The sequence below is a fragment of the Lagopus muta genome, chromosome 4, assembly GCF_023343835.1.
Source record: "Lagopus muta isolate bLagMut1 chromosome 4, bLagMut1 primary, whole genome shotgun sequence".
Classification (NCBI taxonomy): domain Eukaryota; kingdom Metazoa; phylum Chordata; class Aves; order Galliformes; family Phasianidae; genus Lagopus; species Lagopus muta.
Genome location: NC_064436.1, coordinates 64,160,403 through 64,172,961, shown reverse-complemented (window position 1 = coordinate 64,172,961; position 12,559 = coordinate 64,160,403). Strand labels below are relative to the sequence as shown.

Below are 12,559 nucleotides of genomic sequence, written 5' to 3'. Positions count from 1 at the left end.
ACCATATAACTGCTATGGCAGGATACTGAATGAATGCAAAGTCATTTAGAGTCCTCAGGGACTGAAAACAGCTATCACATTTTGTTATCATTTACTACAGTCTTCTCCACTTGTTTTTACAGCTGTCTTCATGTTCTAGCAAGCCTGAAATTGCACAGGTTTTTATTTCAGCTTTAAATCCAGAAGATTATTCCAGAAGTTGGCACCAAGACCCGCACAACACCATTCAGGAGCCTGTCTGCTCATATTTTAATCTACTTCTGCATACATGAATTACTCATTTTACTGAGGGTTTTTTCCCCATGAGAAATTAAGACATCACAGTCTTTTCTAAGAAACAAAAACAGAGGAGATAGTGAAGTGCAGAGGTGTTTGGACGAAATTATCCAGGAACACAAAGAGAAGCTGCTTCTAATGCTGAGTTGCCTGATTTTTTCTTCTTTTATTTAAAAACACAGAACTGAATGTTAAAGAGGCAATGGTAGAAAAAAAAGCACAAACAGGTCTAGAAACTTGTGATGGGTGAACAAACACACCAATAATCTATGAACTGTATTTGGACTAATTTTCTATCACTTATGTTTTGCAAGTCAGTAGGGACTGAAGCATCACTAACAGTCTCTTTGCCAGTTAAAGCAAATAAATCCTTTCGTTTTGATAAATACTATTTGAGAGAACTAAAACCTTAGCAATTTTGCTCTCAGAACTAAAAGTGTACCAGGAGAAACAGCTGTGGACCCAAATTCTGCTCTTCGCACAGATGTGACTTCAGAATAGCACTGCTACATTAAGCAGGAGTCTTTCCCCTGGAACATCAACTGTATCATGGCATGGGAAAAATATTCACTGATCTGTTCTTGAAGCAACGTTTGAAAATTTTTCATTTACGAATTTAAGGATTTTTTGTAGAATCACATAATCCTTAGAGTTGGAAGGGGCCTTTAAAGGCCACCTACTCCAATTCTTCTGCAGTGAACAGGGGCATGCAAGATCAGGTTGCCTAGGGCCCCATACAGCTCCACCACAAAAGACTCTGAGGATGGGGCATCCACATCTCTGGGCAACCTGCGCCAGTGCCTCACCACCCTCAATGTAAAAGACATTTTCCTTATATCCAACCCAAATCTACCCCCTTTTAAGCTTGAAACCATTTCCCCTCATCCTATCACCACAGGCCCTGATAAAAAGCCTGTCCCCTTCTTTCCTGTAGTTCCCCTTTAGATACTGAAAGGCTGCTATTAGGTCACCTCAGAGCCTTTTTTTTTTTTTTTTAAGCTTAGAGATAAATGTTTAGGACCACAATATAAGTTCCAAAGCATAGACATTTGCTAGGACTTGGGGTACAAGGAGAACACAGGTTATGAAGAAATGTTACACTTTTATCAATGTAATAGGTTAATAAACCACCATTCTAGAACATATCATTGATAGAAAACTTGATTCAAATTTTACTTCGAGCATTTTCAGCCCTTTCCTAGTTTTAAAACAGATGTATAATCTTTTAAATGAGCTGAACTTCAATGGGGACATTTCCTAACTATATTTTCTTCCCTTCATTTAATACACAGTGTGGAAAGATTATACTGAAACAGTAAGAAATTACTATCAGGTCCTTTGCAGTTGATTCTTTCTTAAGTATAACATATGGACAATATAATATAACACATGAAAGGGTCTCTAGAGCTTGAAGAATGCAAGCAGCTAATCTAGCCTTGAGAAGAGCAACTTCTAAATTTTATACTCAGTTTAAGTGAAGAAATCCGTTTTAGACCACACATGCAATTGAAAAGTAAATCCACTAGTATTCCGGAATACAGCAACCCAATCTCAGCAGTGATTAACGCATTAATTTGGTCTTATTTAAGTAAGAAATGTGCATCTTAAACAAAACCTGGAACATTGTCTAGTCATACCTAGAACTCAGCTCGTTACCAAACTTGCCAATGAATACATCATCCTCTGCGGCTTGATACCTGACTACCTGCCCTACAGCTTTATCAAGTCATATTTCTAAAAGAAAACGTCCTCTAAGCTATTAAGTAAACTGTCTCACAAGGGTAGAAGGACCAATGCTGTCAAACAGACTTTCAGCTAAGTGAAGTGGAAGCAAATCTGCTAGCTCAGTGAGTATTCCACAGAACGTAGTTCAATATTTTACTAGTATTTTTCCTGTAATTTCCCACTGAACTGGGGAAGTTAGTACAGATCAGTATTAAAGACAACTACAAATTAGTTTGATTTATCAAGAAATTACATGTCTGCAACTGTTCCCTTCACACACACTAACTGAGGAAAGTAAAATCTCACCCGTGTCATTTTAAAAAAGTCTAAAGACGGCCTGTTCCATCGTACATCCTCCTCCCGTCTGCGCTTTAGCCGGCTTTTCTTTTCATTCAGAACACAAGGCTGAGAGCGGCACCTCAACAAGCCCTGACGTCGGCTGAGCTCGGGTGTGGAGGTGGGAGTGCTGTTGGCTGAAGGCAAAAGATTCCCGGTCTCCGTGATGTGCTCCTGGGAGAGGGAGAGGCGACGCCTTGGGTTAAAGTCACAGGGCCCTCCGGAATTCCAGCGTGTGCTGGAGCTTGTGCTTCCCTCGCTGCTGTCCACAAACCCGCTGCTCGCAGAGGAAGGTCTGGGTACTGGCGATGTGTTGAAGCTGGTGACGGTGAAGACGTTATTGAGGGACAGTATGTTTTGTGGCAGGCTGATGCTTGTGCTTCTCTGCAAGGTTGCACTTCCATGACTGTTGCAGCGTTGCAAGGTCGCGCTGCCACCGCTGTTGCATCGTCTCTTTGACACGGGAGTCCAAACCTTCGAATTGCCAGGTTTCCAGGGTGAGCGACAGCGAGCCAGCTCATCTGGCTCTGAGAGGGACCTGCAGTGGCGTTTTGTGGGTGGTGCCAAGGGCTGACCCGAGTTTTCGTTGAGGTTTAACTCACTGATCCATCCTGACACCATGGACGTGCTGGAGGGCTCCTGCTGCCACTGCAAAGTGCCATTGGTGGCAGGGCCGGTGCTGAAGGGGCACACTGGGAAAGGGTAGGCAGAATTCCTGGCATCAGTCTGGATTGGACATCCCCCATTCAGAGCTTTCCAAGGACTGTCTTCTAGGAAAAAAAAAGATAGAGGTGATACATAGGAAGGAAAAGGTTTCTTGCTTTATGTCTGGCTTAATGTAAAGCCATTACTCAACTTAGGCTTAGAAGGGAGCCATAGATACCCAGCTCCATGTCAACATTTAAAAATACAATTACAAGGTAGATAGAACCAAAACAATGAAGACCAAGTATTTCAGGGACAACTCCAGGCATTCCAGTACACATGTGAGTACCTAGTTAAGTCTTCTTGCTGTATATTGAAAGATAAGAGCTCTATTTCTTCTCTGTGAGCAACAGTAACAGATTCGTTATCTGCTTTTCTAGTGCACACCATACAACAGAAATTAAATCCTGCAGCAGTGAACCAAAAGTATAAAAGTGGATTAACAACCCTTGTGAAACCCTACCAAGGATTTCTATGTTATTTTTATTTAAAAAAGCAGGATAATCTGTTCATAGACAGCTGTCTCTCATTTGGCTGTAATATTTCTCCATTAAGAACACCTTACTATAGGAAAGTTTCAAAGAGATGGGTGTTCGCATTCTATGCTGTGAATAGCTTTAATTTAAATTGGAAACAGTATAAAGTTATTTTAGACTGCACCGTGTTTCCTTTTTTTTTTTGCTCAAATTCCAAGTATCAGAAAAAAAAAGTCTTAATTCAATGCATTAAAATAGTGAGGATGCCTTCAGAACCTCCTGCAAGTTTTACTGTGAATACAGACATAACGCATAGTGCACAACTTCTCATCTGAAGTGGCAATGCTGGGTTAAAAGAAGTCTGCCAGTGAAGGCTCTCACTCTTTTGTAAAGCATTTCTTTGAGAACATTCTGCACATTTTACAGCTGTTCCTCCACATTATACAATGAAATGTAAGAAGAACTACAGCAGACTTTGGATTTGCAAATTGAAAAGCAGTAAAACTGTTGGCCAGTTAGCAGTGCTTCATGCTTGGTTAGAAAATTTGCTAATTTAAACCAATTAGCCAAGGAAGCTTCACTTATCCCGGACTTAAAAGAATTATTTAAAGTATCAAGGTTTTTTTTTTTTTTTTTTTTCATCTAGACCTCTTTTAAGAGTCTAGAATATAGCCTAAATATTAAATACCTGTGTTTTCTTACAGTTAATTGTCCAAAAAGTGTTTTAGAAATTTTGCAGAATAGCTTTAAAAATCCAAATACTTGTACATGTTCCATGCCCAAACTATGTCATGGATTATCCTGCTTATTTGGATCTTATTTAAAGAACACCCTATTGTCTCAAAATCATTTAACTGTGCAGACAGCTGGCCTATTCAAACAACATGTTTTATTAGAATTCCTCTGTCCTTCCCCCTCCATTCTTTCAAATGGGTACAACCACATACTGTGCTTTGCCTTAAGCACGTAAGCTCTTCAAGGCAGAGACCATCCATAATTCAATGCAAGTAAAATAGCCAGCACAATGGGATCCAGATACTGTTTGAAACTCCTTGCATCTATTGTAGGACAAATTTTTAGCTTGGTCTGGCTTGATTTAAAAAAAAAAAAAAATCTTTAGGAAGCCTACTCCTACAATAGAAGATGTTCTAAAGTTCGCTGTGAAAAGAAAGTCAAAAGTTGCACATGTACTTTAATCATCCATATGCTATCAAAAAATACTGAGATAAAGTATTATTTCCCTTTGGAACCTCATACAAACCATGCACCACGATTTAAAGGGAATCACTGAGCAAGAACTACCCATGCTTTAAAACAACAGAACACACAACGTTTCAAATCCATCCCTTAATAAAGCAGCATGACATTTCCCTATCAGTTAGCATGCTTTTGATTTTTGGTGATAAAGCTTACTCTTAACAGGATCAAGGGAATATTGATTAGGGAGGGGGAGCTAATGCACTCAAAGCACTGGACATGACTTATGGTTTGCACTGTATATTCTGTATGGCAAAGCCTGCAAAAAGGTGTGTAAAGAGGTTAGAGATTTCCTCTAGCAGAGGAGATGTGCAGGATGAAAACCAGCATTGCTGAGCTTCTGTACACCGTAGCAGATAACATAAAAAGTGTTACCAGGGCTTTTACTATGCAAAGCAGATCACACGTACAAAACTAACAACCAGCTATTCCCAGTATTGTTCATAGACCAGCTTAAACCAGCAAGCTCTGCAACTGCATGCTCCATCCCCCTCACCTTATTTACAAAAGAAAGGCTGCTTGCTATACCAATTACCTCAGTAAAACACACCTAAGGCTTCTGAAGAACTTACCGTTGATTTCGAAAGAGAACAAGCTGCCACTTTTGTTCAACTTCTCAGATGAGTACTGAAATCAATCAGAAAAACAGTTTTAACTGTGTGAAAGAACCAGCATTACACCCCAAGGAAAACACATGCAATTTTCAGTTTCCCTCTATGTGCCCCTAACAACCTCCTTAAAGGAATTGGTTCTGCTGGGTATCTTGAAGAAATTCCTGAACAGCAGATCTTCCGGAATGAAAACTCTGAAGCTTAACTATTGGCAATATTAACTGATACACTGTTAAGTATCAAACTGTTGCAACGTCAGCCCATGCAAGTAAACTTCAGAATTAAGAACGACCATTCACTCAATGAAAAAGCTTTGGTTCAATTCTCATTTCAGTGGCGACTGATTTACAACGTGACAACCACATTTCCATGCTCAATCTTAAGGCTAAATAGCAAAATACTTCAACTTAAATGAATGAGGAATAGCTTTAGATAAATTAAGCATACAAATCTTAAAGGTCTCCACTAGAAACTTCATATCCAAGACAGGCTTTATTATTTTACATGTTCTTAAATACCAGCACAGCAAAATGTTTCCTTATTTCTTAAGGTCTATGAGTCATTAAAAAGTAAATCATGTCTAAAACTCATCTTTTGCATAGTTTTTGAATTCATACAGTTTATTGGCAATAGTTTATTAGTCTGAAACAATGTAAATCCCCTACTTAAAGTTTGTGTGCAAAGCCCTTCAGAATTTAAGATCAAGCTTTTTCAGTAGCACCTGCGCAGTAATACAGGCCTATCTATAAGTAAGGCAGTTTCTATTTCTTTAGTGAATTTCACCTAGGAAGAAATATCACTCCATGGCATTGTTAGAGTACAGGTTTCTCAGGCATATAGGATGCTGAACAGCAAGCTGCAAAGAGAGTACTTGTAAATAAAATGGCTTCAGGCCCCAGATCCCAAGGACCATTCTTTATTCCTCTACGACAACATCTCAGGATGGAGAGAAAGATTATTTTACAGAAGAAGTGTTGCTCTTTTAAACTTGTTTTAGGGTACAGGCAAAAGACATCTGTATTGTACACAGACTTCCTTACCAGACAATTTTTTAAACAAACATCATTGGTCTACAAAGCTTTTGTTTCTTGCTTTATAGCAACACAACTGAATATCGCTGATGCACTTCAATCCTTCAATTCCTCACGTGACATAAATACTAAGCTATGGTAGTATTCCCTTGGTGACTTTGTTTGGGAGGTAGGGAATGGATGAACTGCTGGAAAGGACAGACCACAATCAGATTATTAACCTTACTTCATATCAAGGTCAGCATATGAGAGAAGCTATTTGCATCACCTATTTCCTTGCATCTACAAATGCATTTATAGCTTCCTATTCAAAGGAAAACTCTTTAAACAGAAGAAGTTTGAAACTCCATCCAGCTTGCAACTGATGAGTCCTTCTCAGAAGATTTAAGCCAAACTTAAGAGCAAGAGCTATCACTCTCACTAGCTTGCCTTACATAATTGTAGTTGTCAGTTACATCAAACACACTAATAAAGCTAGTATCAATAATCAATAATTTACTAAACAACTACTAAGATAACATACAGAACACAAGAGTACATTGAGATAACAGCAGCGGCTGTGTTTTATCCATCTCTGAAGGACAAAAAACTTAAACATAAGGTTACCCAAACTCCTTCCTCTCCAGTTTTCTCCAAATCCAATAACAGCATCAATCTATTAACTATCAATTTATAACTAAGGAAAATATATATTGGAATCAAGAGCCACATTGAAGTCTTAAAGCTAATTCATCTCAAGCCACATGCAAAACGATAGTAATTATTATGGTTGTTTAAGAGATTATATACACAGGCTAAGATCTTGGATACGTAGAAGGATCAGAACCTCAAGGACAATCTAAATCACTAGGTTGCTATTTAGTTTTTGCAAACATTTGACCAAATGCATCTTTCGTAGGGTGCGCTGCACACATGCCTGTTTCATCTGTTACAGTCTAACCACCTTAGGAAGCCTTGCCCATAATATAGAAACCACTCTACTGCATCTCTGACAGTTGAAAACAGCATTTTTGAAAGGGACTTGGAAAAAACTGGACTACACATACATAGATTATCTGCACTACAGGGAATGGCTGCAGTGTTCTTAACAGCCATCAGTTCTATCCTTAGAGCTATTTCTGAGCAGCTTCTAGGGAAGTCAGTGCTCAGTTCTGTGAGATAAATACATTACAGCTACAATTCATTCTCTGAAGTGATCATTTATACAGAATCCTGGAAAAATCACAAAAAGTGTCAATTCTTTGGAGATTGAAACCAAAGGGCTCCAAGTGTGACATCTGATACTGAATGCAAGAGAAAGGAAAAAGGGCATTCAGTAAAATGCTTGATGCAGTGAAATAAGGGGGTGAAGAACCTCTCTTACATGTACTGAAACTAAAACTATGTGGATGATTTACCTGTTAGTGTATTATAATGATGTCTGTAAGTTCAAACTTGAGTAGAACCTGTAAAGCTGTAAATTGTTTATTGCAGTTAGGATCCTTTTTATCTATAGAGAACATGGCAGATGTCCCACTAGGTTTACTGCAACAAAGCCCTGAACCAGTTTATCAGCTCTCCTGTACTGCCTACATACACTGCTTTCCTCCAGTCAGCCCTTTCATAGGAAGAACTACCTGAAGCTTCCTGAACGAAGAGTCTTATTATTTTACGATTTTACTGGAAAAAAGATAAGCAGAGTTTACAAAGCAATGGGGAAGTCTGCTAAGTTCTGTGTGAAGGACATTTTCTTTAAATAAGGTCAAGTTATTCAATCAGGTCTTTTTCCTGATAGACTCCAGACCTCAAGCATGTCCATCTTCCAACTACTGCTTTTTGAACAAATGCTTAAAGAAAAACAAGAAAACATGTATTTTTACCCTAAAAACCACATTTCTTAATCCTCACAATCTTAAAATTAACTTGTCAATGCATTTTCTCCAATTCTTAAGTACATTTGGAACTCCTCCAATTAGTTGGCTCTCTTCCCAAACCACAGGAAAGCCAGAGTTTACTATTCAAGTCCTAATTTAACTACTACCATGTAAGTGTGACGTCCGTAGTTTGAATAAGTCCCCAAATCAGACTTTCATTTCTACCAAACACCTTCTAATTATGACTAGCTAGAAAACAGCATGGAAAAGCGTTTCATCTGTTATCAGCACATGAAGTGATCAAGCCACATTTTAGACTTGGCCCTCAAGTCTTTCTACCAGTGGCTTTTCATCCAAAGCCAAGACATTCTCAACTATATTTGAAAAGTCATGGGAGTAAGCTCAAGTCCCTGCTGACTGGAAAAAGGCAGTATAACACATATTTTTAAGAAGGGTAGAAAGGGTAATCCAAGGAACTACTGACCAAGCTAGCCTCACCACAGTGCCAGGGAAGAACATGAAGCAGATCCTCCTGGCAGATATGCTAAGGCATATGGAAGAAAGGGGAATGTTACAGGATAACTAGCACAGCTTCACCAAGGGCAGATACTACATGACCAACCTTGTAGTTTTATGCTGGTGTGACTGCATCAATGAACAAGAGAACAGCTGTTTATATCATCTACGTGGACCTGAGTACAGCTTTTGACACAGTTCTCTATAACATCCCTCACTCCAAACTGCACAAATATGAATTTGAAGGGTGGATTGTTTGACAGACAAAGAGCTGGTTGTGAGATCATACCCAGTGAGGGATGGTCAATGGCTGAATGACAGGATGAAGACCAGCAATAAGTGGTGTCCCTCAAGAGTCAGTATTGACTCTGGTGCTCTTTAACATCTTCATCAGTGACATCAACAGTGGAATCAAGCACACCCTCAGCAAGTTTGCAGATGATACCAAGCTGTGCCGTGCAATTCACATGCTCAAGGGATGAGATGCTATTCAGAGAGACTTACAGTCTCGAGCAGCAAGCCCAGTTGTCTTGCACCTGGATTGCCACAACCCCCACTGAGATGGAAGAACATAACGCTCAACCACAGCTCTACCAAAAAGGGCTTGCGGGGTACTAGTGAAAGCTGGACATGAGACAGCAATGTGCCCCTGAATATCAGAAAGCCAACTCTGTCTTGAGTTACACTATTCCCAGAAGAATAGTGGTCAGGGAGACCTCAGAACACTGCTTGAAGAACACCTCGCTTCTGAGATGGCCAAACTATTCTACTGTTCTACTTTGAGCTACAATGGTCACCTGAGATAAAAGTTCAGGATAACCTAACGCCCTAATCAAATCCCTTTCTGCTTCTACAGAAGGAAAAACAATCATGTTTCTTTCAACTCCCACAAAGGCAGGTGCAGCACGAGACTGTGTGACATAACTGATAAAATGTGTTATAGTAGCTTGGAAAATTACTATGTTGGTTAACAGAGCAGTAAGAGAAGCTACAGATGATGTACTACAACATACTTAGACAAAAGCAAAGAAATATAATTTGTCATTGTACAGGTTACACTAATGAAGAAGTACATTATATCCTGTATATGTTATCTTTATATAGAATGGTAGCCATAAGGTAAACGTTAAGTTCTTTACTATGAGAGTAGTAAGGTGCTGCAACAGCTGCCCAGAGAGGCTGTGGACGCCCCATCCCTGGAGGTGTTCAAGGCCAGGTTGGATGGGGCCCTGGCAGCCTGGTCTGGTATTAAATGGGGAGGTTGGTGGCCCAGTCTATGGTGGGGAGGGGGGGGTTGGAGATTCATGATCCTTGAGGTCCCTTCCAACCGAGGCCATTCTGCAATTCTACAAACGGCTTTCAAAGAGCCATTCCTTTTTCTTTTACAGCCCTAACGTATGATCTGTATGACTTTTCCTTTTTCCCTGCTAGCTGAATACATGTGGTTTTGTTCTTCAGGCTGGTAGATACCTGGGAAAGGCAAGTTTTTATTCTCTGCATGAGCTAGTAAAATATTTTATACAACTAGAAGAGAATTATTCTCTCACAAAGTCTTAAATCATAATGAAAATTCATCTGTAACAGTACCTTTTTCTTCCCTCAAAAATATATGGGAAGAGAGCCATGCCAGAGCCTGAGAAGTCACTCTGATGAGGATGAATAAGAACATGTTCAAATGAAACAACCCCCTTCCTCCATAACACACTGCTCACTTCCACCCAAGTCAAAGTAGTCCTAATGGCTCTTTCTTGATATTAACTCTCTACAGAATCATTTTCATGTTCTTCATATTGTGGAGAAAAAAAAACCCAATAAATTCATAGAGTTCTAACTGCTCACACTGTAACAAATTCTGATCAGCTACCCACAAAAATCTAGAAACTGCTCAAAAAACTACCCACGAATGAAGTAATTCCTCCAGAAACACAGAAGTAAAAGCAAAATGGTAAGAAAATCACTCTTAATATCTATAGGAAAAAAAAAGTAATTGAAAAGAATGAATAAAGGAAATTAAGAGAGCTTTTTAAAAAGCATATTCCACACTGCTACATGGGTTCAACAATTAAGCAGGTGTTTTATAAAATATATTTTCCTGTTGACTACACTGACCAACTCAAACTTGTACTTTTATGGAATTGTAATCCAACTCAGAGGCCAGCAAACATTGCTTTGCTTAGGAAAACTTAAACAGGACAAGCTTCCTGAACAGCTTCTACACTCCTGTGTTTATGATTGAAAAAGCCTGAAGTCTTCTGGGGGGTATTTAAAGGTCTCTGAGACTACTAGAAGCTAAGTGCTTGAAGAAATCCTAGCAGGCTCCCAAAGTTCACGTCTAGACTTCAGTTCAGGGTCAGCATAAAATAGCTAGGGAAAAGAGGAAATGTTGGTTTATCTACTTATGCCAAGACATGCAATTATGCAGATGCACTGTGAGCAGGATCATGAAACCGATAAGACAACATTAATCCAGGCAAGAGAGGTTAGCTGTGATCCTGTCAGCTCATGAGATGATTCACTGCATGGTCCCACAAACTCCTGCCAGCACATGTGAAGGAAAGTGCAGGCAAGACTATTTAAGAACTGTTTCTGCTATTAACAACAGCAATTTGAAAACAGAACATTAAAATGAACTTACCAAAAAGTCTACAAAATATGCTACAGTTGAGTTATGGTGGAGGGAGTTGAATCACTCTTCTCCCTTACTAAAATTTTTAACCCTTGAAAGTGAAAAAGTGTACTCTGACCATTATTAGATTCAAATTTTATTCAGGAAGCCATCACTGATTCTGTGAATCCTTTTAAGGGACGGAGCAAGGTAGTTTGTACCTTTCTTCCCACTTGCTTATTCTTCATTTCTACACCTCACCCCATCATTTCCACACTTCAAGCTGTCACTGTCCATAGACAGAACTTATCCCTGACCTCAGAACCCATCTTCCTTCAAGGAGTAGAACATTTACGTAACCAATTACTTGATGGTTCAAAAGGGGGAGGAAGGAAGGAGATCTATGCCCCGACAGGACATCGTTTGTCATTTTTATTTTCACACCAGTAATTCTTCTCCTTGTTTCATTTTAAAGACAGATAAGTACAAGAATAAGAAAACAACAGGAGAGTGGTGGAATCACATTGTGAAAGTATTCTTGCATAAAGTCCACGCAGTGTAAAAATAGCAGTACATCCTCCTCTGCTCTAAGAAGTCCATGGTCCAAAAGCTACAGTGACCACCAGTAAAAGGAGGTCTCAATTCCTAAAGTTCTGCAAATTTAAGTGGCTCAAACTACGAATTATAAGCTGCCCACTACATTTTAGCAGCACTACTATTAACTGCAGGTCATCATTTTCCCACATCTAGGCCTGCAGTTTAACTAGAAGTGACACAAGATTGCCACTTCATGATGAAAGCAGATTCCCCTACAAAATGCCCATCCCAAGTGCTTCAACATGCTAGCTGAAATAAATGCAAACTAAGTATTTCTATTTTGAGATATCCTGTTTCCCACATTTTACATACGCCTTTCAAGAACTGCACATATTTCAGGTGGGGATTCAAAACCATGCAAATTATTAGAAGACCTTTAAAGGGGGCTGTTCAAGTTTAAAAAATAAATATTAAAAATAGTGCATACTACTAGGTATCTTTTTTATCAGGTTGCATGTGTGTAAAACACCTGTGATTGCAAAGAAATGTGGAGGAGTAAAGCACTTGACATATAAGAATTAGAGGTATTTATGCACAAGCTCCACTGTCTGTGACTGACCAGGTTTGTACT

General features: G+C 39.3%; 1 protein-coding gene across 3 annotated transcripts in view; it reads right to left on the bottom strand.

Moving 5' to 3' along the window:
- Window positions 1-12,559, bottom strand: part of FAM53A (family with sequence similarity 53 member A) — a 65,531-nt gene that overhangs the window by 32,841 nt on the left and 20,131 nt on the right. For all 3 annotated transcript variants that reach the window (XM_048941357.1, XM_048941356.1, XM_048941354.1), the window contains exons 3-4: window positions 5,348-5,402; window positions 2,308-3,107 (exon numbers count right to left, since the gene is read on the bottom strand). In XM_048941357.1, coding sequence (XP_048797314.1) covers window positions 2,308-3,107; window positions 5,348-5,402 — 855 coding nt within the window. The remainder of the gene's footprint in view (window positions 1-2,307; window positions 3,108-5,347; window positions 5,403-12,559) is intronic.